The sequence below is a fragment of the Gymnoscopelus braueri genome, assembly GCF_963280865.1.
Source record: "Gymnoscopelus braueri genome assembly, chromosome: 24".
Lineage (NCBI taxonomy): Eukaryota > Metazoa > Chordata > Actinopteri > Myctophiformes > Myctophidae > Gymnoscopelus > Gymnoscopelus braueri.
Window position 1 is genome coordinate 39,013,170 of NC_137626.1, and position 26,291 is coordinate 39,039,460.

General features: G+C 41.5%; 1 protein-coding gene across 1 annotated transcript in view; it reads left to right on the top strand.

Moving 5' to 3' along the window:
* LOC308080927 (lysine-specific demethylase 6A-like) overlaps window positions 1-25,912 on the top strand; it is a 91,294-nt gene extending 65,382 nt beyond the window's left edge. The window contains exons 18-29 of the mRNA XM_080423034.1: window positions 2,245-2,374; window positions 4,615-4,720; window positions 6,481-6,686; window positions 7,832-7,893; window positions 9,759-9,833; window positions 10,620-10,768; window positions 12,775-12,889; window positions 13,375-13,562; window positions 15,707-15,848; window positions 16,823-16,949; window positions 20,662-20,832; window positions 23,625-25,912. Of these exons, the coding sequence (XP_080279160.1) occupies window positions 2,245-2,374; window positions 4,615-4,720; window positions 6,481-6,686; window positions 7,832-7,893; window positions 9,759-9,833; window positions 10,620-10,768; window positions 12,775-12,889; window positions 13,375-13,562; window positions 15,707-15,848; window positions 16,823-16,949; window positions 20,662-20,832; window positions 23,625-23,654 (1,501 nt within the window). The 3' untranslated portion in view covers window positions 23,655-25,912. The remainder of the gene's footprint in view (window positions 1-2,244; window positions 2,375-4,614; window positions 4,721-6,480; window positions 6,687-7,831; window positions 7,894-9,758; window positions 9,834-10,619; window positions 10,769-12,774; window positions 12,890-13,374; window positions 13,563-15,706; window positions 15,849-16,822; window positions 16,950-20,661; window positions 20,833-23,624) is intronic.
* Window positions 25,913-26,291: the final 379 nt, after the last annotated feature.

Here is a 26,291-nt window from a genome sequence, read left to right on the forward strand (position 1 = left end):
TCTGGTTTCTGTTAATGTGGGGAAAGCTTTTGCTGAAAATTGGTAGGGTAAGTTATTTGTTAAAATAAGTGTCAAATAACTCTAAATTGTGATAGTACTCATTGCTATAGAGTGTTTGTTCAGTAACGGGAGTCTCCACGTCTCTCCAGCTCTTTATTGAACAGAACATGCATTTGCAGGTCTGGATACCAATTGTATCCAATCAGGAGAGAGAACTCACACAGGATACAGATTAAACGAGTGCAATTAGAAGTAATGACGCAAAGAAATGATCAGACAACATTGACATTGGAACACTACTCTCTCCTGATTGGCTGAAATTGGCAATCCACCGAGAGACTGGGGCACCCCTGTTACTGAACAAACACTCTATAGAAATGATTACTATCACAATATAGTGCTCAGAAAAAGGTTTTGTTTTAACCAATAAATATCACATACCCTATCTTTAACTCTGAGAAGGTACACATGTACCCTAACAGGTCCATTTAGTTCCATTTGTACACGTTTCAAAACAGATAAATTATTATTACTGTTGGGAAACTAGCCCTCAGTCTGGGTCTTCAGAACTGGACTCTGATTATTGATGGAATACTTTATTGACACTATTTAAAAGGCAGAACGACTGGGTTGTCAGGCTTGCTTTTGAAAAGGTCTCCACCCAGTGGTGTGAGGAAGTCACTACAACATTCAAGAGAGAAATGCTTACATAACCGTAAACAAATATCAAAGGCTACTGGGCAGCATAGTGTTGCTATGCAGATATTTGTCTCCCATCATACTCAGTGGCAATGGGAGCACTTAATAAACTATTTGTTTTCTGATTGTCAAAACGGGTTAAACAATGCCACATAACCCAAAAGTTGAGGATGCACACAATAAATACAGACTTATTTCCAAGAATGAAATCGCCATACAATGCTTGCACCTTGGATACAGAACAGTCATTCTGTTTCATATCTCCCTGACAGCAGTTTACTGTATTCTGTAGTTAACACATAAGCTGCCATGGACGCAGATCTGTGTCCTATTAAATAAAACCGTGGGCTGCCAGAATAATCTAGAACGCAGATCTGCGTCCTAATGTTTAATTTGGTTAATAGACGATCACGCTGTTTTATTTACATTCCGAGATCAGTTTCGTTTTCCACTCACCTCCGCTTCACCCGGAAGCAATTTCAGCGATTTCCGTTTCCTGGTTTCCGGTTTCAGCTTGAAAAATGCGCTCTTTAGGCCAAAACACGTTTTTTCACACGGTATAAAAAACGAACGGAGAGCTCCACCTCTATTTTCTTTAGTCTGGGTGACGAACATCCGGTTGTGACGTATTGACTGTTTAGCCTGTTTAGGGGGGGTTGAGCGAGTCAGCGAGTGATCGAGGTGTCAATTTGCTGCTCTCTGCTGGTCGATCTGTCGTATGTGTTTAAAACCGCAGACAGACAAACTTAAATTAATTTAAATAACAAAACAAAAAAACACCAAATCGCTGGCAAGGGGGTGAGTACATTATGAATAAACTCTGGCAGTCAATGTGTTAAGTATTCTACTCCAGTGTTTCCCAAACCTTTTCATTTCAAGGACCCCCAGTATGATATGAATGATACCCGTTTGTTTGTCTCTGTGATCCCAAACTACACTTTAAACTCCTCAATTTAACTCTGACAGTGTACAAATGGAACGGGTCCATTTGGTTCCATTTGTGCACTGTCAGAGTTAGACCTGTAAGGGTCCATTTGGTTCCATTTGTGCACTGTCAGACAGGCCTATTTCTTTCCTAACTATCAGTTTCCCCGGTCCCCAGACTCCATATATCATTGGTTCCCAAAATGTTTAGCCCGTGACCCAAAAGAGACCCAGGACCCAAACGAGTGAAAATGGCAGATCTACAAGCTCGCAACGCGTTGCTCCTGAGCTTGTAGATTGGCAATTTTCACTACTTTTTGAGTTTTTATTTAATGGAATTCTTTTGAAAGAACGTTACAATTAGTTTTTAACTTAAAAACATAATTTTGGGATGTAGGAAATAAAAAAAATAAAGGGGCATTTAATTGCGACCCACAAAAATTGGTCCGCGACCCACACTTGAGTCCCGACCCACTGTTTGGGAACCAGTGCCATATATTATACTAACCAATATTATACTCCACTGCTATGCGAATTTCTGCTACTAATACTATCAATACTACCACTACTTCTAGTACTACAGTTGTAAAAGAGGCCTGTTTCTGTGCATCTTGTGTCCAGGAACCTGGGGAAGAACGGTCTCTCCAACAGCAGCATCCTCCTGGATAAATGTCCTCCGCCCCGCCTACCGCCTCCACCCTCGCCTGTCCTGCCCAAGGACAAGCTCAACCCACCTACACCCAGCATCTATGTAAGTTCACCCAGCATCCACCTACTACACCCAGCATCTATGTAACTCACACGATCACTTATGCCCAGCATCTCGTGCTGTCAAAAATATATTTAAAAAAAAACGTATGAGTAGCGATTCCGAAAATTCTAATTTGAAACGGTTTCAATATACCACTGTATCGATACTATCGGTAAGGTACGATCCCTCGTCTCTCCCACAGTGAGTTGAGAGACGCATACACTGCTGGAGTCAGAGTGTGTGTGTACACATGCCAAATTATTTCTACATCTGCACCAACCGCATCAAATTGTTATTATTTTCCTGACGTTAGTTTTCAACAATGTTACACACCACTGTCGTGACTGTATACAATCCATATCTATGGTAACAACAAGACGGAGCTTGAAGCTTCATTTATTTTACTTTCGCTTTCAACTTGCTTTGTTGCCATGTCTGCGTTTTATAAGCGACTTTTGGGGTAATTTGGTGCTTGTTTTGGGCTTGTTTTCATAGACCTTGCTGCTTATTTCTCTCACAAAATATGGCAACACTGGCTGAGGCCGGTACAAAGACCCCTTGCCGGTAACGTGCAGTAGGCGGCTAATTTGTGCCATTTGTAAAATTACGTAATATTAAAATACAAACGCAAGCACGGCGAGATTTCGTGCTTTTTAAAAGCTATAATAGGCCTGTAGATTGATATCATTAATGTAATTCCCACATTTGTTCACCCACGGTTTATCCAATATTAATTCATTATTATATTTGATTGACCCAAATCCACCCTAACTGCGGCAACCGCGGCTAAAACCGCGATCCGCACATCTCTACTCCACGTCAGTGTTAATTTTGTCGACTAAAACTATGGCGAAAAATGTTCGTCGACAATTTTGTCAGCAAATAAAAACTAGACTAAACTGTTAGGGAGGGAGTAGTGGAGAAGAGATCCAGTAGAACTAAAAGATCTACAAGCTCACAATGTGTCGCGCTGTGACGCGTGTTGAGCTTGTAGATCAGCTATTTTCAGCATGCAACCATAAAATCAGCCATTACGATGCCATCAAGGCTGGCCTAAATAATTTTTTTACGACAAAATCAACTGTACATTTTGTCGACTAAAATCTTATGTCTTAATCTTAATCTTTAGTCGACTAAAACTAAATATAATTTTAATCAAAAGACTATGACTAAACTAAATCAAAATTTGCTGTCAAAATGAATACTGGTTTAGAGACGCTTACACTTCTGGAGTCAGAGTGTGTACACATGCCAAATTCTAATACCTTAATTTCTGCTCACTCGCCCAATCCACACACCAGTGTTTTTTTTTTTTTTTTTTTTAGGGGGGGCATTGTTTTAATGCCATCCTACTACTATATTACTATTATTATTATCCTCCTGCCCTTATTTTTATGGCGTTTTAAGGGAAGCGCTTCTGGCACAGCAGCACAGCACCACAGCAGCGTCTCCAAGGATCCCCATTGCCCAACAATAGGCTTTTATTGGGCATACTTTTGACCCCCTTTTGATAAAAAATTAAGTCAGGAGGATAATAATAATAGTAAGATGGGCCATTACTATGGCATTAAAACATTTTTATTTGTATTTTTTTCAACTATTCGACTAGTACCAACAAGGTCGACTAGTGGTTATACTAGTCGACTAGTCGACTAGTTGGTGAAAGCCCTACACCAGTGTGATCCGGAAATCATTAGCCTCCCAAGTATTTATACTATATACATGGATTAAAAGTTCTCAGTCGCCACGACTGATTTCAGTCATTTGGATTCCATACAGTAAGTCAACATGTCTTTCTCTTGGCATCCTTTAAAGCAGGGGTCAGCCAAGGACCCCTTAGCTGAGAGAGAGATGAAGCAGGGAGTGGGACCCCCACTACATATTGCATAACATTGTGTTGCAGATTAAACTTGTTCATAGATTCCATAGACTTGTTTGACAACACTATCATCAGTGTTGAGCTATTTTCAGTGTGTGTAAGTATAATCAAAAACCTTAATTTTGCCGCGCTGTGAGCCTGTAGAGCTATTTTCAGTGCAATACATGACACGCAAACAAGTATAAATCGGGAAAAGTCAAGCCCTTACAGTAGTAATGGATATTAAGATTAAAGAGTGTTTTTAATTGGTCAAACTAGCAATGGAATACATGTTCAGAAGCACCTTCTTTAGAATGTGTGTATGGTTGTGTTTCTGTGCAATAAACGTGACACTGATCGGACCGTGTGTGTTTTCTGTCAGCTGGAGAACAAGAGAGACGCGTTCTTCCCACCTCTGCACCAGTTCTGCACAAACCCCTCCAACCCCGTCACCGTCATCAGAGGTCTGGCCGGGGCGCTCAAGCTGGGTAAGACACACACAACCCTAACCATAAGCCTAAGACACACTCAACCATGACCTTGACCATAACCGTAACCTCCAACCCTGTCACTGTCATCAGAGGCCTGGCCTAAGCACTCAAGCCGGGTAAGAAGACACACGCATGCCCCGTCCCTCTGAAACTCACTCCCAACTCACATCAAAGCTGCCTCCACCCTCTCCTCCTTTAAAACCACCCTGACATGTCAGGTGTGATTGCTCTGTATTTGTACTGTATTGTCTATTTGTATGTAGGAAAAGGAAAAAAAGGCATACATGTTCTTTCTATAAGTGCACTATTACCTATTACCTAAATACACAAAACCACCCTCAAACCCCACCTCTTCAGACTTGACTAATTCGATTTCCCCTGTTTAACTATAAAATGTTAACCATTAGTTTATCATTTGTTTTAATATAGTTATTTTGTTTTTTAAAGCAGCTTTAGGTATCTTGAAAAGTGCTTTATTATTATCATTATTTTAAATCCAATACTTACACAACCATAACCCTAGGACGCACGTAACCTTAACCTCCAATCCCGTCACTGTCATCAGACGCAAGGCTGGGGCACTCTATCATTTATTTACTTTAGATTCAGTTGCTAAGCAGTGTCAACCAAAATTGGCCAAATGTGCGTGTTGCTTGGCAACCATATATTGAGTATTGAAACTAGAAGTGTATTGTCAGTGGAGTGATTGACAGTCTCTCTGCAGTACAGCCTTGACTGTACACCAGAGTAGGGCTACAACCATCCAGTATTTTCTGTCGTCTATCCATTACGATTCTGTCCATTACTTTTCCCATTATCCCAAGACCTGAGGCCGATTCTACAAATGCCTTCTAAATCATTCTCACTTAAAAGAAAATAGCAGATGCACAAGCTCACTTGTGCGGCACAAAGTGACGCGCTGCGAGCTTGTATATCTGCTATTTTTGAATAGCCAACTGTAAAATCTAAAATGTCTTCCCGGTTTGAATCCAATATTTTAGATATGCAGATTATTTTAAATATGTTTGTTGTTTAAATAATCAACAAATCCTTTAACCACTTAAACATTGTTTTATACTTTGACACATAACGGTGTCGAACTAAAATAGTGAAAATAGCTGATGCTGTACCTTGTGAGCCTTGTAGATCAACTATGTTCACTATTCTGGACATTTCTTTGAAACTTTTCACCTATAATGACCAAAATATAAAATAGGTATAGATTATTGTTTGTATTATCTCTCTCTGCAGTAGAGTCTTTTCTGCTCTCAACCTATTTGTACCTGAGTCCCGTTCTAAAAATGCCTTCTAAATCCTAAGGCCATTGTGTCTCCTAAAACCTCAGTTTTTGGAAAAACTAAAACTAGTTCACTAAAACGTTTGGCTTTTATCCCAAAAATACTTTGTAATTTAAAGTACTAATTTGTCAACATCTTTTGAAAATAGCAGATATGCAAGCTCGTAACGCTTCCCATCTCAATGCGTTGTGAGCTTCTAGATTGGCTCTTTTCGAATACATGAAGTAGAAAATATGGTTGATGCATATTTAGAAATAGTGTCATATTACTAAGTAACTTGTAACTGAAGTATTCAGATTTTAGTGGAGTAAAAAGTACAATATTTGCTTCTGAGATGTCGTAGAAGAAAAAATGACATATAAAGTAATAGAACTTCAAAGTTGTAATCAACTGCAGAGTAATAATTTCCACCACTAAGTCATAAAGCATGTTGACGTCCCTTCTCTCTCCTCATGTCAGACCTGGGTCTGTTCTCCACCAAGACCCTGGTGGAGGCCAACCCAGACCACCTGGTGGAGGTCCGGACGCAGCTGTCGCAGCCCGCCGACGAGAACTGGGACCTGAGCGGCACCAAGAAGATGTGGCGCTGCGAGAGCGCCCGCGCTCACACCACCATCGCCAAATACGCACAGTACCAGGCCGCATCCTTCCAGGAGTCCCTACGGGTCAGCAACACACACACACACACGCACGCACGCACGCGCGCGCACACGTTTCTGTTAGTATAAACAGACTGCATTGTTTTAGTGCCTTTCTCCAAAGCGCTTTACAATGTATTTCGCATTCACCCATTCACACACCGAAGGCGGAGGAAACCATGCAAGGCAATAACCTGCTCATTGGGAGCAACTCGGGGTTCAGTGTCTTGCTCTTTCACAGCATTTGTATACATACATATATATATCTCTGTAGTAGTGGTGGGGAAAAACGTTTATTTCAGTGAACAAACGATTTTGTTCATGTTCGCGGCAATGATCCGTTCAAATGATTTGTTCACATTCACCATTCAATAGCGCTATTGTCCAGTGAAAAGCAACTCGACCACACTGCTGTCTGTCCGTCTGTCGCAGGAACAGCCCGCGCTCCCGTCCTGTGTACAGGGGGAGGGGAGGGGACGGGGTGCATGAACGAAAGCGTGAATGTAACAGTTTCAGGAAGTGAACTAGTTTGTTCCTGTTCACGGCAAATAACTAGTTATTTTGAACGAATCGATCATGAACAACCCACTCACTATCTGGGAGGGGTCCCATGAAAAAGAAGACAATAGAAGTGTTGTTAGTCAGACCCCCTGGCTGGGCAGCCCAAATCCATTGATATCCTTCAAAAAGGAATGCCCACCTTGCCCTGAGGCTTGCACAAGCAGTCTTACAAGCAGTTGATAGCATAACAAACGGTGTATTTTCAATTAATGCATATTAGTAATGTAATATTTTCCATTTTCTGTAACTTTCATGTCAAGGACCCCCAGATTGATATGTATTTTGCCACAGATCCCCATCTGAAAATGGTTTGTGCCAGGGACCCCCAGAAGAGAAGATTGTGCCAAAACAAATTCCAATATTTTTCCAAAATAATAAGATAATAAGCTCACATCGTGTCACTTTGTGACGTGCTGTGAGCTGGTACATCTACTATGTTTGAAGAGCCAAGGTATAAAATATAGATAGTGGTTAAAATGATTGTGATGCTACATTAACACATTTAGCTGGGGACCCTATGGAACCCCTCCATGGACCCCTGGGGATCCCCAGACCCCACTTTGAGAACCACTGGACTAAAGGTGTGTGTGTGTGTGTGTGTGTGTGTTCAGGAGGAGAATGAGAAGAAAGCGTTGAAAGAGCCCTCGGACACAGAGCCTGCGACAGCAGAGAGGTACGAACATCTATACCAGGGGTGCCCACACTTTTTTAACTTGAGTTCTACTATTGAAATTGCCAGCTCAAGGTGATCTACCACTCGCGCGTGCATGAGTGGTAGGCATGGTGGTAGGCATGGTTGGCGAAATTTGCACGGTTTTGGGTGGATTATTATTTATTTTTTTGGTTTTTGGTTGGTTTTTGTTAGTTTCTTTTCCGTTTTTTGGTTACTTTATTTCGGTTTTAGGGTCAGGATTAGGTTATTTAATTATTTTTGCCTGATTTTACCGATTTATTATTTAAAAAAATGTAATTCATTTTATTTACCAACCAACAAATAATTATTATCCCATTAACACATCCACCGCCAAGGGCTAATCTCATAATGTACTCACCAGTGCCAAGGTTTTATTGTTGTTTTTTGTTTTTTTCAGGTCGCCATAGGCCCCGTTAAAATCCTTTAGATTGCCCGATCCAATGTTTGTAAACAACGGGCACATGTCCTGGTGTCTACTCGTCGAGACCGCGTGTCAAACGGAGCCGCCATGTTTGAGTTCTGATCGTTTATGTTAACATGGGAAATGCGAGGATGAAAAACTACATGTCCTGTACAGCTTTTACAGGGCTTTTTGTGTACGACTTAGAATGAAGGCAGACGGGAAACAAAAAACGTGATCGCACTTCCGGTCGATTTCGGGTGGTGTTACACTGAAAATGGCCCCCCTGGAAAATTGAAAAAAAAAAAAATCGAAAAAAAGGAAAAAGCACCACAGCCCGTAGGGCTACGGTCTCGGCGCTTAACAGTTGGATTTAACGGCCCGTAGGACTACGGTCTTGGCGGTTAATGTGTTAATGAAAATAAATTTAAATTTACCTATGGGGGCTAAATAACAACATTAAAGGCGGTTACACACCGGCGAATATGCGAATATAGGCCTACGCAAAATTCGGACTCGTTCCGAATAATTAAAAGACGCTTTTTTCGCTCCGCGAAACTGGTGTGGAAGCTTGCATTGACTTTATAAGGTTTTAAAAAAAGACGTATTATTCGCATGAAAGAAATCGCCCCGGTGTGTAAGGACCTTAAGGCATTAGGACTGTTTCAATATTTTTCCTGGCGCCCCCCCCATTTAGTGCCGCGCCACCGTTTTCTGCCACAGCGCCACCTTTTTTTTTTTTTTTTTTTCAGGGGCATTGCAGGTGGTCTACCTGCGCAGCCTCTGCGGTCTACTGGTCGATCGCGATCGACGTAATGGGCACCCCTGATCTATACTATATACTTGACTTATGCTCACTGGCGCTCACACACTACAAAGCATCTGAACTAGACCCTGAAACATGGCACATCTTTGGGTCCGATCCCGAATTTTGGGGCATCCTAGGCCACTGAGTATTGATGTTTTGACCCAAACTTTGTGAAATTGTGCAAAAATATTCTAATACATTTTAAAAACTTTCTATCAGGGAAAAATTTACTTGTACATAATGATAGGGGGAAAAAAGTATTTAACCACTTAAGCCCTGTTTAAAAATGTCAAAGATAGCGTATCTACAAGCTCACAAGGTAATGAGTAGTGAGCTCGTAGATCTTCCATTTTTGAAAATCTTTGGAAACATTTTTTTACATTTTCTCCTATAATGAAAATGCCCAACATGGGGACACAAAGTTGAAAGTGGTTATAATTGGTATACATCTGTTGCATAATTGCTAATACTGATGTCATCAAAAAGTCAAATACTGGCTGATATACTGTATGGGTGTTTGACTCCAGTAACTACACCCAGTGTGGGCCTCCACTAATGTCTGTTTTAGTTGAAGCTAATATTCCTCTGAGCTGTTCTCCCAGAATGTAACGCATCTCTCCTCATTACTTTGTTCAGTGTGGCGAGGAAGAGGAGGGGTCCATTAAAGCACATAAAGTTTGGAACCAACATCGACGTGTCGGACGAGAGGAAGTAAGTCTCACTTTACCTTAAAGATTTAAGTGGTGATTTGGTGACTTGAATGGCTTTAACGATCGCATCAAGATTTGTTTTGAATAGTTGTGTAGATCTGCTATTTTCGCTATGTTGGAAAATATGGCATGCCCCAAATTTGGATACCAGGGTTAAAATGGTTTACCATTTTGACATTTTTGTTATTTATTCTGTTGGTTTGTCTGACCTTATTCTGTCATCACCGCAGTCATTTAAGTGAATTTGAATGAAAACAATATATTTACGTAAATAATGTTCCAATCCAACGTTATTTATAAAGCACATTTCAAAACCACAGAAACTCTATACAGTGTCAGTCAGTTAAAAAGCATAAAGCATAACAAATAAAGCACAATAAAATCAATAAAAACTAAGTAAACACAATTAAAATACAATCAAACATAGGTACAACTCTCAATCTGGGTTAAAAGCCAAGGAAGCCAAGATTTTAAAGGTTTTAAAAACAGGTTATGTGGGGACCAGCCTGACATGATGGGGTAGCTCGTTCCTCAGTTTGGGAGCTACAACTAAGAAGGCTCCCCCTGTGCTTAAGCCTCGTCGTGCGGACGACAAGCTTCAGCTGATCTCAGTGATCTGTTACACGCGAGTTAACCGGCACGTGCGTAGGTCCCATCAAACTGAACCCCAACGCGTTGACCAATACCAGATGGTCCCTGGATGAGGAACTCTCTGGTTAGCAACCCAGCCGGTTTACAAAAGCGGGTGGTGGCTGAGCTCGGTGTCATGTGTCCTCCCGTCCTGCAGGTGGAAGCAGCAGCTGCAGGAGCTCAGTAAACTGCCGGCGTTTGCCAGGGTGGTTTCTGCTGGCAACCTGCTGAGCCACGTGGGTCACACCATCCTGGGCATGAACACCGTGACGCTTTACATGAAGGTCCCTGGCAGCAGGATACCAGGTCTGTATACCTTTGTGTGTGTGTGTGCGTGCACACACACACACACACACACACACACACCTTTGTATTACTACCTCAACATTTTAGGACGGCTGTTATGAATGCCATTTTTATTTTTTTGTGCAATTTTTAGCTTTTTTTACCATCAAAGAACCATTTTTCTTGTGAGGAACAGGAAAATGGTCCTCACAACATCCATTTCTCCTATTCTACTATACTTGTGGGGACGTTTGGTCTTCACAAATAGTAATACAAACACACACACACACACACACACACACACACACACACACACACACACACACACACACACGGCATCCTGGGCATGAATACCGTAGAGATAGCTGTGCACTACACCAAAACAACTGAAGTCAAGGAGTGTGGTTGGCGCAGTGGTAAAGTGCCTGCCCCCACCACTGCAGAGGTTGTGGGTTCAAATCCACCGCGGTGCATCCGGCTTTGTCGTGTGTCTACACAAACACAATTGGCCCCTGTTCAGGGGGTGGGGGGAGGGTCAGCAGGGAGTGTTGGGTGGGAATAGTAGGATGGAGGCTCTACTTCCTCCCGGTGGGGGCTCTTCACTGGTAGGTGAGTAGGATACACAGCAGTGACAACACACACGTGTGTGGGGCGGAATTAAGTGGCATAAATTGGGGATAAAAGGGGGGTAAAAAGCTAAACATAAATAAATAAATAAGAAGATCAACCTTAGTCGGTTGGGGAGGAACCCAAAAAACCTCAGACAAACAAATGTCATTTCATACTGCCACTGAACACTGTGTTTCGTTCGCACTCTTTGGCTCACGAGTGGTGACTCACTCGAGCAGTGTACACTGCAGCCAGCAGCACTGGTGGGACCGAGGATTAAATTAATACCTGGATATCACGGCAGTGACAGACTCGCTGTGGGGAATTTGTGACGGAGGTATGGAGGTTTTGCCCTTTGTACCGATATGTTGTGTTTATGAATGGTCACTAGAGGGAGATTTCAGAGGTGTTTGTACCTCCTGGAAGTCGGCGTGTGTCTCTTCCAAAGTAGTGCTGCTTTTCAGTGGCTTCACTGCTGACAGAACAAACTTGATGCTGTATGCTGAAACGATGCGAAATGTCTGACCAACACCTGACCAATCACAGTAGCCAAACTAGTTTGGGTATTCACAACTTCTCGGACGCACCGATCACCCGAACCTCTGAATGACGTCACATTGTAGTCTGTTGCCAGCCGAACAAACGTCTGTTGTTCTTGTGTAGTATGCAATGCATTGGGCTTTACCATGTCTTCACACACACACACACACACACACACACACACACACACACACACACACAATAGGCCCTACGTGTGACGCCATCAACATTTTCTTTTTAACTGAAGCCGATCAGATCGGCTATGTTCTGTGCGTAACCAAGTATAAATCACCAAATCTCTAAAAGCATTTGACAATAGGCTCTATGCTCAGCAGCCATATTGGAAAGAAATTGGGCCTCTTCCTTACTTCCTTCACAAGTCTTACCAATGATACTAATGAGGGCTCTGTTCCTTTTAGTGTAGGACAGTGGTTCTCAAACCTTTTAATTTCAAGGACCCCCATAACGCTGAGAGTGTACAAATGGACCGCAAGGGCCCATATGGAACCAAATGGACCGTAAGGGCCCATTTGGTTCCATTGTTACTCTCAGAGTTACACATCTGCAAGGGGCCATTTTGAACCCCCTCAAGGAACCATGAGGGTCCCTGAACCACACTTTAAGACCCACTGGTGTAGCAGAGTGTTTCCATTGAGCCAACATGCACAATGTCAGCACCCTGACTGGTTGACCAGAATGGAACAGAGCCTTCATTAGTATCTTTGGTAACACCTATGAAGGATGTAAGGAAGCGGCCCAATTTGCGCATAGAGCCTATTGTGCTTGTGGAAACTGTGTGAGCCATCAGTGACTTGTTGTAATAACCATTGTTGTTAGTGGTCATGTGGATGACAGCTGTCCTCTGGCTCCCCCTGCAGGTCATCAGGAACACAACAACTTCTGTTCGGTCAACATCAACATCGGCCCGGGAGACTGTGAATGGTTCGCTGTGCCGGAGCCCTACTGGGGGGTGATGAGCAACTTCTGTGAAAAGTGAGAGAAATGCACCGCAAAATGACAAGCCCAAACTGTGAACTATTTCATATGTAAAAAAAATAGCTGATCTAAAGGCGAATAACCACTTTCTACATCTACAAGCTCACATGTCTCATCACACGGTGTGAGCTCGTAGATCTCCTGTTTTATTCATTCAAAAGTTTTCAAATGTCCAGTAAAATAAATGCATTTGTTTTATTTAAACACATTTATTTTACTGAACATTTGAAATCTTCTGAACATTATCACCTATAAGGATATGGACAAAATAGGGCCGCAACGTGTCACAACGCCTCGCATCATAACATGTTGTGATCTTGTAGATCTGCTATTTTCACTATCTGAAAGTGCCAAAATAGGGATTGAACATGAATTGATCATTGTATTACATGATCTATTATTTATCTGATAATTGATTAAATAGATGATGTTGGATTAACTGTGGCCCCTCTATCCATATTCCTGTGGTGCTTTGCGTCCAGGAACAACATCAACTTCCTGATGGGTTCGTGGTGGCCCAACCTGGAGGACCTGTACGAGGCTGATGTCCCGGTGTATCGCTTCATCCAGCGTCCAGGGGACCTGGTGTGGCTCAACACGGGCACCGTGCACTGGGTGCAGGCCATCGGCTGGTGCAACAACATCGCATGGAACGTTGGACCCCTCACCGGTACATGTATATACTGGCTTTATACTTTGATTACTGGTCTAGCACAGTGGTTCTCAACCCAGGGGGGTCCCCAGATGACAGTGAAGTGACAATTTAAGGACAATTTAATACCTTTTTACCTTTAAAAATACCATTACTGCATCAAAAGTAATCAACAAACTATACTATTAAAAAAAACTTGAAAATAGCTGACCTACAAGCTCACAACGCCTCGCAACGTGAGGCGTTGTGAGTCAAACAAAATGTAATGCCTCAACTCCTACATTCCAAGGGCTTGTCAGGGTGGGGGGTCCCCAGTTCATATATGATTATTTTGCAGGGTCACGTCCTGAAAAGGTTGAGAACCACTGGTCTAGCACAGTGGTTCTCAAACTTTTCAGGCCGTGACCCACCCAAAACTCATCATCATGTATTTATTTATTTTAGAGGTATTAAAAAGGTCTTAAAAGTCCTTAAATTATCACTTTAGAAATGTGCAGATACACAGTTTTAAAACCACTGGTCTAGCACACACAGGCTGGTGGATAAAAGTAGATCCATACTGTAAGATTATAGTCTATAAAGCAAAATGACACTTCGATAGAGGTTTGGGTTGTGTAATGATGTGACTTAGAAAGTGATAATTCAAAATGTTCTCCTCATTGACTTACAGTGAAGCAGGTCGCAAAGTCACTCTTTTAGCACATAATTCAAACTAAGCTGATTCTGACCATTCAACACTAGATTTACCTACTGAAAATCTTGTCCCCCTGTGGCTCTGGGGTACCTAACGTGGCCCCTGATTACTGCCATGCCAGACCCCTGAACAATGCTTGTGCCAAGTTTGGTGTGGATCATGTTACGTTTGTGACGTCCACCGTCCAAAACAAGTACTGTGAAAATGAGGCTAATCAGGCTATTGCCATCATGGTCTGTGAATAACTATAGAGGCGCCGCTGTTTGTCAACACGATGTTGACTTGTTTTCACAGTCCGTTGCTTTTCTGGGTGAGGCAAATATCAATGAAAGGACATGTGTTGAGTGCTGGCTGTTGTTCGCATTGTTGTCAAATATCTACCGACAGGTGTAATGCATTCTCCATGAATCTCCAAATCATGTGAGTGTTTGTATTAACCCATTAAGACCGGGAACGCATCTGTGTGTGTAATTTTAAGATTTATTTGGCTATTGAAAAATAGCAGATCTACAATCTCTTTTTAACCCATTAACTGCCAGAGGTATTTTCATATTTTTTTAGCCAGTGCCAGAGATTTTTAATTGAAAAAAAAGTACTCAGGAGCCGAGATACAGAATTTTTAAGTTTTAAGTTGACAAGGAAGTGGATAGGAGTCTAGATCTTCGAAAAATCATATCTCCTTGGTCTTTGGGTCAAATTGGAAAAAAATATATATTAAAAAAAAAAAAAATTAGTTCACGTAGATCTACCCGATTGGCACGTGGCGGCTTTAAATAGGTTCGCGTAGATCTACCCGATTGGCAGTGAATCAGTTAATTTGCCGTGCTATTTTTTGTAAAAATCATGACAAATTTTAGCTAAAATCTTTGCTTCTGAGGGGTCCCTGGAACAACATATCTTGAGATGGGGGGTCCACGGCCAAATACATGTCATTTTGGGGGTGACATGAAAAAAATTGAGAACCACTGATATTATAGCAACATACGTTTTTTTAGAAGACATATGTAGAATCCATCAGAAGCATTAAGATTTGAGTTACAAATGTTCCAAAAAATATATATATTCAGATTTGCAGATCTACAAACTCATAGCGCGGCACTCGGTGCCGCACTATGAGCTTGTAGATCTGCTATTTTTGAATAGCCAAAGTAATCTAAAAATGACACACAGATGCTTTCCCGGTCTTAATGGGTTAAAGAGGGTGTTTTCTCAGTGTTATTCATGTCTGATGAAGAGCATTGAGCTCTTGTGGGTGCAGTAAAGACTATTCTCTTATTCTCATTCAAGTAATTTTACTTTTATGCTCAGCACCTGCTTGCTTTGGTTTTGTATGTGCGTGATTTTCCTCATCGACACAACCCAAACCTGTAACTGTAATACTGTGTTGTTTTGCTTTAAAGAGAAAATTAAGAGGTTCCTTTTAATTGATGTTAAAACGTGTGTGTGTGTGTGTGTGTGTGTGTTGCAGCCCACCAATACAAGCTGGCTGTGGAGCGCTACGAGTGGAACAAGCTGCAGAGCGTCAAGTCCATGGTTCCCATGGTGCACCTTTCCTGGAACATGGCGCGCAACATCAAAGTGTCCGACCACAAGCTGTTTGAGATGATCAAGTAAGTCACATTTTCAGTCAGGCCAAACTGAGAGCTAGACAGCCATTCTAAAATGACAAAAAAAGCTCGCCATCTCCATATTTGGGCCAGGCGGCAAGCTTTCGATCTTTAAGACCACCCCCTCCCTCACATCCTTCAAAACCCATCTCTTTAGGATAGCCTCTCCCAGTTGAGGCCTAGTTAGTCTCCCCAACCCATGCTTAACCTTTTATCGAACAAGCACTTGTTTCTTTACTGTTTTTAGTTTTTTTCTTAATAAAGCTGGTTCCTTCCTTTCCTTATGTAAAGCAAATTTGGGTACTTAGAAAAGGCCTATATAAGTCTGAGCTATTATTATTCAATTTAAGTCAGTGCCAAAGTATTGAAAACGCTGCCGTTCTCATTAATGGCCAAGCTGGTGTCACTATTAGTGTCTATTGGTATTTGGCCAGACTTTACACTTGGTTTTATTACCTAAGTAAACATCTTCATAAATACTATGTTTTCAGTCGCTATGAAGTATTCAATTTTGCTATATTATTTCAATTATTATGTGTGTTCTGTAAATTATACTCCAATTATTGTTTAAATTAATTATAAAGAAGCTTTGCTTCTACTGAGTGAAGACCCACCCAAGATGGTGGGTTTGAATTAGCTGAAATAGTGGTTTCAAAACGGGTCTGTACAAACCAATGGGTAACGTCACGGCTCCCTTCGTCCATCAATGTTTACAGACTATGATTTGGACACAGTTCCATAGCAATCAGAGTCAAATACAAAAATATATATATATATATAAAACATGAAATCTGTGTGGAGCTACTAAGTTGGTCTGCTGGCCAATGCATAAGGAATTTGGTGCTGATCGATCCAGCGAGATCATGCAACAGTGTTTTGAGCTGGAGAACTTGCGTACAGCTTTAATGTTCTTAATATAATCCTTGAAACCCAATGTTGTTGTTGTTGGACTAGTCCCCTGTCTCTTCCATCGGTAGGTATTGCTTGCTGCGGACACTGAAACAGTGTCAGTGGGTAAAAGAAGCCTTAACAACAGCTGGGAAAGAGACGGTGCTGAGGCCCAGGAACAGAGACGAACCAGCCCACTACTGTACCATTTGTGAGGTCAGTATGACACCTTAACCCAAGGGTTCCCAACCTTTTCAGGCTGCTACCCCTGCCAGTGTTTTTTCTGCATGGTTTCGGGTAGAGATGTCCCGATGCCATTTTTTTCCTTCCCGATCCGATCCCACAACTTGCGTATAGGCCGATACCGATCCGAGTGCTTAAAACAATAATAATAATAAACTCTATTTTGAAGTCCACCAACCGGAAGTCAAGGGTCTCCGTTCGTATGACTTGACACGTGCTAAGCTAAGCTTTAAACGTTCACTAAACGTCAGTAGGTAGGCTACTGGCACGGCTGTTTTGAGCTGCTTTCTTGTATTTTCACACGTCGGTCAGGGACTAGTAGGGAACCGCAGCACATGTGACAAAAGTCTGCAGGTGTTTTTGTTTTTGTATATATCGCGGGTGGGATGCGCCCGTGCTCATCTCACGCACACCCGTAGTAGAGTTAAATATTCATATATTTATAGTTTGTCTACTGGGAAAGTGTGTGTGTGTGTGTGTGTGTGTGTGTGTGTGTGTGTGTGTGTGTGTGTGTGTGTGTGTGTGTGTGAAAGAGAGAGACGGGGGGGAGACAGAGCGCTCTGGTGTTTAGACCGATATCTTGTGTTGTGTTTATAGCGAACTAAAGACGGTTGCGTCCTCCTCACTCAAACGTCCATTTGCATTTGGCAACTTGAAGGCAAACTCCACCTGTCCAAAAGTTTAATTTACCTGCCACGGGCAGTCAGGCAACCTTTAGTGTCAACCCCTGGATCGGTGCATAGACTGGCGTACTCGCCGATTCCGATATGACCAAATAAGGAGTATCGGACACATCTCCGATCCAGGTATCAGGTAGCCTGGGACCAGACGAATCTGCCAGTGCAAAAAAAAATTGCCCTCTGCAATTTGGGTCTGGTACGGCTCCATTGTGAATCCATTTCCTGCTCCAGAAGTCTGGGGTGACCAATCAGGGCCCAGTATTCAAATATGGGAGACTGTGATTGGTAGTTGGTTGTAGTTGGTCTAACCAATTGCGTCCAGAGCCATCGTTTTGATCCCGCCTCCAACTTCCTGTTGGAGGCACCAGACTCATATCCACGCAGTGATATAGTCTGGCTACGCGAGGCTAGGTATCGGGACATCTCTAGTTTCGGGTTTCAAGACGTGTTTGTGTGGCCACATGGAGGACCATGTATACATCACGGGAGAAGGAAAGAAACGTGTACACGTGATGCGGAAGTCTTCCGCAAGGAGACGTGAAACTCTATCGAGCCTACACTTCATGTACACTCGGTCAGAGCTGCTCCATGCACACTCGGAGAGCCCACTCGGCTCCTCCACTCGGCTCCTCCAAAAAGCAAATGACCAATTGGGACCAAACTATTTCCGGGTATTGGGAATATTTTGGGTATTGGAATTCACCTTAGGAGTGACAAGGAAGGTCATGATAAGAAATGACTACATTAGAGGGTCAGCCCAGGTTAGAAGGTTTGGGGATAAAGCAAAAGAGGCGAGATTGAGATGGTTTGGGCATGTGCAGGGGAGAGATGAGGGGGAGAAGAGGTGGTTGATGGATGCGGTGAGAGACGACATGCAGGTGGAATAAGTCACAGAGGAAGATGCAGAAAACAGAACCAGATGTAAACTGATGATCCGCTGTGGCAACCCCAAAAGGAATTAGCCAAAAGAAAGAAAATGATGTTACTGCAACAGTGTTAATTTTGACAGCAAATTTTGATTTAGTTTTAGTCAGTCTTTTGAATAAAATTCAGTTTTAGTCACATTTTAGTCATCTGAAATGTTTAAGTTTTAGTCTAGTTTTAGTTGACTAACAATCATGAGATGTCAATCTACAGTTGATTTAGTCGGCTAAAATGCATTTTGGCAGGCCTTGATGGCGTTGTAATGCCTGATTTCTACTTAGCTGTGTGCCGATAATAATCTATTATATCGACTATAGATCGACTATTTTCGGAGCATGACACCCACACACAGCCAAGCGTAAAAGGACATGTCTTAGTTCTACTGGACCACTAGTCCTTCCCTAACATTTTCCGTCTTAGTTTTAGTCAACAACATTAACACTACTGCATTCCCTATTTCTTGACATTGTGTGTTTGTTTACATGGCCGTGACGTTAAATACGTCAAAAACCAAGCACTGAGGATTAATATGATTTAGGTGTGCACACTTATGTCCATAGCAACAGTCGGTTTTTCATAGCAACAGTCTGGTCTTCATAGCAGCAGTCTACTATCAAGAAATAACACACCACTGAATGCTGCGATTGACTAATCAGAATCCTGTATTCAACCAAGCCGTGTAATAATCTGATAATATGTATTTGAATCCATTAACTGACTGGTGTGTGTGCTCTCCAAGGTGGACATGTTCAATCTATGATGATCATGTATATCTTTGCTGTCAGGCAGAAACCTTGTATCTCCGTACATCAACTTTTTTTTAAATGAACCCTTAAGATTCTACAAATGTCTTCTAAACAGTTTTCTGAAAAACGTATGTTTCTATATCAGTGGTGCTCAAACTGTTTCATGTCAAGGACCCCCAAAATTATATGAATTTGGCCGCAGACAAACAAAAAGTATTAACAATAGCTTGTGACTAAATAATAACTACAATGGATCCATTGAAACACACGTTATTGTTTTATTTGATGTTTTTCCATTTCCTGAAAAGTAAAGGCGGTTACACACCGGCGAATATGCGAATATATACGCAAAATTCAGACTCGTTCCGAATAATTAAAAGACGCTTTTTTCGCTCCGCGAAACTGGTGTGGAAGCTTGCATTGACTTTATAAGGTTTTAAAAAAAAACGTATTATTCGCATGAAAAAAATCGCCCCGGTGTGTAAGGACCTTAACAGTTTTGTACATACAAGGTTTCCACCCGACAGCAACTCTGTGTGTGTGTGTGTGTGTGCACGCAGAATATGAGAAACCAACGTTGTGAGGACCAGTTTCCTGGTCCTCACAAGAAAAATGGTGGTTTTATTACCAAAAAAAATTGGATCTTTAAAGGTAGGGTAAGTGATTTGCAATTATTCAAATAATTGCGAAATGGGTCTATGTTCTGATAGTGCTCGTTACTATAGAGTGTCCTGTCCATATAAGGAGTCTCCATGTCTCTCCAGCTCTTTATAAAACAGAAAATGCATTTTCGTTTCAGTTTCAGTTTCATTTCCAATTTTATCCAATCAGGATAGAGAACTCAATCAGGATATAGATTAAACAAGTGAAATTGGAAGTGATGACACTAAGGAATGAGCAGGAAAAATTGGAACTGGAACACTATAAAAATTAAGCTTAAAAATGGGTACTTTCTCCTGATTGGCTGAGATTTTGACACCTACCAGAAAATGTATTTTCTGTTTATTAAAGAGCTGGAGAGACGGGGAGACTCCTGTTACTGAAAAAACACTCTATAGCAATGATTACTATCAGAATATAGTGCTTTAACCTTTTAACAAAATACTTTTTGTTTTAACCCAAAAATATCACTTACCCTACCTTTAAGCTTACAACGTGTCGCAGCACGACACGTTGTGAGCTAGTAGATCTGTTATTTTTCGACCTTAGTCTCACAGTTAAAAAACGGCGAACATGTATTAAAAATAGCATTCATAAAATCGTTGTCAAAGTGTTGACATCCTCACAAGTATACTAATCCAAACCTGCGTGTGTGTGTGTGTTCTCTCCATGCAGGTGGAGGTGTTCAACCTGCTGTTTGTGCGCAGTGAGCTGCTGTCTAAGAAGCAGTACGTGGTTCACTGTCAGGACTGTGCCCGCAAAGCCAGCGCCACTCTGGACACCTTCGTGGTGCTGCAACAACACAGGATGGATGACCTCATGCAGGTCTACGACCAGTTCACATTAGTAAGTTGTGTAAGTGTTTTTTTCACTGACGAAAACTACATAGAAACTAAGCTGGGATGTCTAAAACTATGACTAAATACACATGTGTTGAAGGACAAATAAAAACAAGACGAAGATGTTAGGGAGGGACTGGTGGGGAAGAGATCCAGTAGAAATAAGACGCATCATTTTTTTGTTGCGCACAGGTTTGGTGCTCGCATGCAGCTAAATCAGGCATTACGATGCCATCACGGCCCGCCAAAATACATTTTATCGACTAAATCAACTGTAGTTTTGGTGGCTAAAATCTTATGATATTTAGGCAACGAAAAGTACACTAAAACTTCAAGATTTGACTGAAATGTGCTAAAATGAACACTGGTAAGTTAACTAACTGATTTACCATTAGTTCACATTAGTAAGTTACAGTGTTCATTTTTTTAGAGATCCAGTAGAACTAGACGAGCCATTTTATGCTTGGCTGTGTGCAGGTGTTGTGCTTTTCAGCATGCAGCTAAATCAGGCATTACGACGCCATCACGGCCCGCCAAAATACATTTTAGTTGACTAAATCAACTGTTGATTTAGTTGACTAAAATATCATAATTAGTCAACTACAGTAAAACTAGACAAAACTAAAACATTTGAGATGACTAAAATATGACTAAAACTAAACTGAATTTCCAGTGACATCCTGCACACTTCCGACTAATATTGAATGAGAATGACACAGAATTGACAACTGACAATAGAATCATTCTAGCAAGCTGCTAGACATTTAATAGAAAAATACACAGTAGTACAACTGTAAGCATAATATTATTCACATCATCACATGTCAGACAGACAGTTACATTAGTTTCTCTTTTAGCATTCACAATTTACCCACATTTATATCAATAAGCACTAGTCAAAGCAGCTGAGAATTATTAGATTTCCCTCCTGGCCTTCCTTCCCAATTCTGAAATAGGGTTGCACATAACTTGTTTGGTCTAGTTCTCAGGGGAGCACCCATGGAGATGTTGCTTGGTACACACACTAAATTTTGCTTTATATATTTAAAATTTGTTTTATATAAAAATAGGTATTCATGACCAAATAGGAGGTTACAATGTCGGTACTGATTTAGAGCACGTTACATAGTTGAACAGAGCAACAGAGAACATAAGTGCAACAGAGCCATATGAATATTTTTTTTACATTTAAAAGCAATGAATCCATTAAGAGAACTACATATGACGGCAGACTGCTTATTTCAATTGACGACAATCCATCAGACTGCAGACTGTGTGTGTGTGTGTGTGTGTGTGTGTGTGTAGGACTAGAGTTCTGACTGTAACGCTACTGGATCAAAGGGAGATGCAAAGGGAGAAGAAAAAAGAGAAAAGACGTTACTTTATACAACATGAGCCAGATGAAAATTGACAATCACCTAAAGTTTTACAGGAGCATGGTTTTCATATTGTAAATATAAACATATTGGCCAAAATCTTGCGGTTAATCCTTGTGGGTTCTTGTTTATACCAGAGTTATAATATTGTTTATACTTAGACGAGCATGACAGCTTTGTTTCAACAGAAACGGACTTCCTCTAAAAACGGCGGATTGCAAAATAAGAGCGACTTGTAATGATTAGTCAACACTAATGCTATTGTTTAGTCTACTTACAGGAAGTAGATATTTGACATTTGAAGTACGCGATACCACAGCAAGTAACTGAGCGGCTGCGATATGCAAGAGCATTTATTTTCGTTTAAAAAGAACTTGGGGGGCCTCTGTCTGGCGCGAGGCCCCCCAAGTGTGAGGCTGTGTGCGACCGCACTGTTTGCACCACCCCTAGCGGCGGCTCTGAAGCTGACCAGTACAACAACAGTCTTATACTGTTGTACTGGGAGCTGACCAGTACAACCACAGTCTAATACTGTTGTACTGGCAGCTGACCAGTACAACCACAGTCTGATACTGTTGTATTGGTGGCTGACCAGTACAACCACAGTCTGATACTGTTGTATTGGTACCAGTACAACCACAGTCTACTAAGGCCAGTGCAACCACAGTCTAATACTGTTGTACTGGGAGCTGACCAGTACAACCACAGTCTACTACTGTTGTACTGGGAGCTGACCAGTACAACCACAGTCTACTACTGATGTACTGGTAGCTGACCAGTACAAGCACAGTCTACTACTGTTGTACTGATAGCTGACCAGTACAACCACAGTCTACTAAGACCGGTACAACCACAGTCTACTACTGTTGTACTGGTAGCAACAGGTTTGTCTGCCTGAAAACAACAACAATCTATTGTAATTTCCTTTCTGATTATTGCTTCAAATGATGGGGGGGGGGGCACACATTCCAGTATACAATGTCTTCTTGTACTGAAGAAGCCATTGCATTACAGTTTTCCTTATAGGGATATTTCACTTTCAAACATGTTTGGGCTCATTTAAAGGTCTACTCTGGCTTTTCTGAGCCAGATTAGACCATTGTTACTCTGAAAAAATATTTGAAAAAACGAAACGCATTAGAAGAACAATATCAGTCACCAGAACCAAGGACATGTGTTTTCAATTAATCTAACATGGTTAAAATGGAGTTTGAAGTTACAATGGGTTTGTATAGGGAGGGGTGTGGCTGATAAAATGACTTAAAAACTGCATGGTGTGCTCACAAAAGAACAGATGTTAAAATGACCCCAAACAAGTTTGAAAGTGAAATATCTTTTGAAAGTGAAATATCTTTTAAGTGCACTGGTTCTTGGCAGCTGTTTAACTGCATGTGCTGATTAATGTTTTGTCTGTCTCCTCCAGGCCCCTCCTCTTCATACATCATCATCTTGACATTAGACCACACCCCCATCATCTTCTTCTGTGGAGCCATCGAAAACCCAATTTACAGAAAGTTGTATTTTTTAAGAAAACAGACGGACAGAACTGACAAACATAAAAAAAAAAAAAAAACACCCAGAAACAAACAGCAACGGACCATTTCTGATATTCAGGAAAGCCAAGGCCGTCTTTACTACCCCCACCCTCTCCCCAACCCCCTCCACATGGCTCGTCTCCATAGCGACGGCTTGGAGGCAGCAGCGGCCAGAAGCGTCTGTGTGTGTCTATGCAAACCCCGTTTCCAAGTGCTGTGGGTACCCCCAACCACCACGGGGGGGCGCCGCCGAGCACTCTTAACCCAATATCGGACTCTTAAAAGCCTGATAGGCTCTCTGCACAGCGGCCATATTGGAAAGAAATTGGACCTCCTTCCTTACTTCCTTCACAGCTGTTGTCAATGATGCTAATGAAGGCCCATGTTCCATTTCTGGTCAAAGGGTGCTGATGTTGTGCATGTTGGCTCACTGGAAACACTCTGCTTCACCAGGTATCCTTGTGGTTCCTTGAAGGGGTTCCAATTGGCCCCTTACTGGTGTGTAACTCGGAGAGTGTACAAATGGAATCAAATGGACCCGTAAGTGTCCATTTGGTTCAATTTGTACACTCTCAGTTAAGGGGGTCCTTGAAATAAAAACGTTTGAGAACCACTGAGCTACACTAAATAGAACAGAGCCTTCATTAGTATCATTGGTAACACCTGTGAAGGTAGGAAGAGGAAGAGGCCCAATTTCTTTCCAATATGGCTGTGCATAGAGCCTATTTATGCTCGAGCGTGCAACGGCGTATTGCGGCGAGAGCGGCCCGGAAAATTCGCGAGACCTACGGGGCTCACAATGCTCACATTTTGAGCCCCGTAGGTCCCGCGTATTTTCGGTGCGCGACGCCATCGTGCGACAGTATGAACCCGGGCTGAACTCTTCCTATCCTCCTGAAACGACTACAATGTTTCTGCCCCGCCCCCCACCCCCTGATTGAATGGACGATTTGATCACAAACTGTCTGGTGGGGGAAGGGGGGAGGGCTGGATTGTTGATGCTTAATGAAAATGTTTTTTGTAGATAATGAACTGTCACAACTGGCAACAACAAACCTGGAAAATACTACTGACTTGACAACCTCTGTCTCTCTCTCTGTCTCTCTCTCTTTCACTCTCTCACTCTGTGTCTGTCTCTCTATCTGTCTCTGTCGCTCTCTTTTTCTCACTCTTTCACTCTCTCTCTCTGTCTCTCTCTCTAGTATTCTGTATCCTGTTAGCCACTTCCAGTCCCTATTTGGTGCATGCCTTGTTATAGGCAAGGTGTTTCAAAGATGATCCAAATTTACGAACATTTACAAAACAATTCTCAAACTTTTTTTTTTTCCAAAACCATGGAAATAGTCGATGTAAACGCTTGTAGATCGGCTATTTTCACCACGAGACAGCATCGTATGAGTACGTTTGAAACAGGGCTTTAAGTGGTTAAAAGGGATAAAATATCAACTTCCCCCTTTTTTGTTTCATTGGATTCTCCCAAGATTTTCTCCCTTATTTTTGTCCTCCTGAAGCCCGATTTATGCTAGACGACCAACAAGCTCTCAACACGTGTTGTTAGCTTGTAGGTCGTGCGACAAAGTATAAATTAGGCTTTAAGGGGCACTAGCCTGGTCTTCTTCTATGGTAGATAAGGAGCACTAGCCTGGTCTTCTATGGTAGATTTTTTTTGGACAGTAAAAATCTATTAAAAAATGTAATGTGAAGAGTTTAGGTGATTATTTTTCTTTTTTTTACAGCTTTGTTTTATCTCTGTCTCGTTCTTTTTGCAACTACGATGTTGAGTTTTTGGTTTTTGTTTCTTAGGTAAAAAAAAGGAAAAATTTTGAAAAAAAATGTACTAGCCAAGTCACAAAGAAAAATGGGTTGCACACGGACTTACGGAATAAAAGTTTAATTTGTGATTTTGTTTTGTTATGTTTCTAATCTTGATGTAAATTTACACTATTTATAAATACATATTTATTGCTTGAAAATATTTGTTGAATGGAATGCTGTTATTTTTTCCAGAGTACCTGCCATTAAAATTTGAAGGAGTTTTGTAATTTTAACACGACTCCTCTTACATTTTCTATATATGAATAAAAACTGCTTAGCGAGCATTGTACAGAAACGGACATTTAAAAATTGTTTTATTGTTTGAAGAATGTTTTATGAGTCAATAAACACAAAAGTTGTCAAATTACCCTCGAAGTTGGCAGTTATCTGTGTTGAATGTTGGTGCATGAAGTCTGATTGTATTGTATTTTTTTTTCCTGTTCGCTATAAATTACATTTACCTAATAGAGCCTGCTTGCTCAGGGGATAAATTGAATCTTGACCATCAGGTCAAAATGGGTGTCAGATCCTGTGTGTAGGCGAGACATGACCTTTGACATGATGTAAATGTCTCAGAAGAGCAGGGAGCCAAATACAACCGCCCCAATTTTATAAGCAGATACCATGCAAATTGGACAAAATACACTTGTATTCATAAAAAAAAGTTACATAGTGCCGCTTTAAGTTGCGTGCTGGTGTTGCTGAAAATAGCCGATCATCATAAGCTCACAGCGTATTGT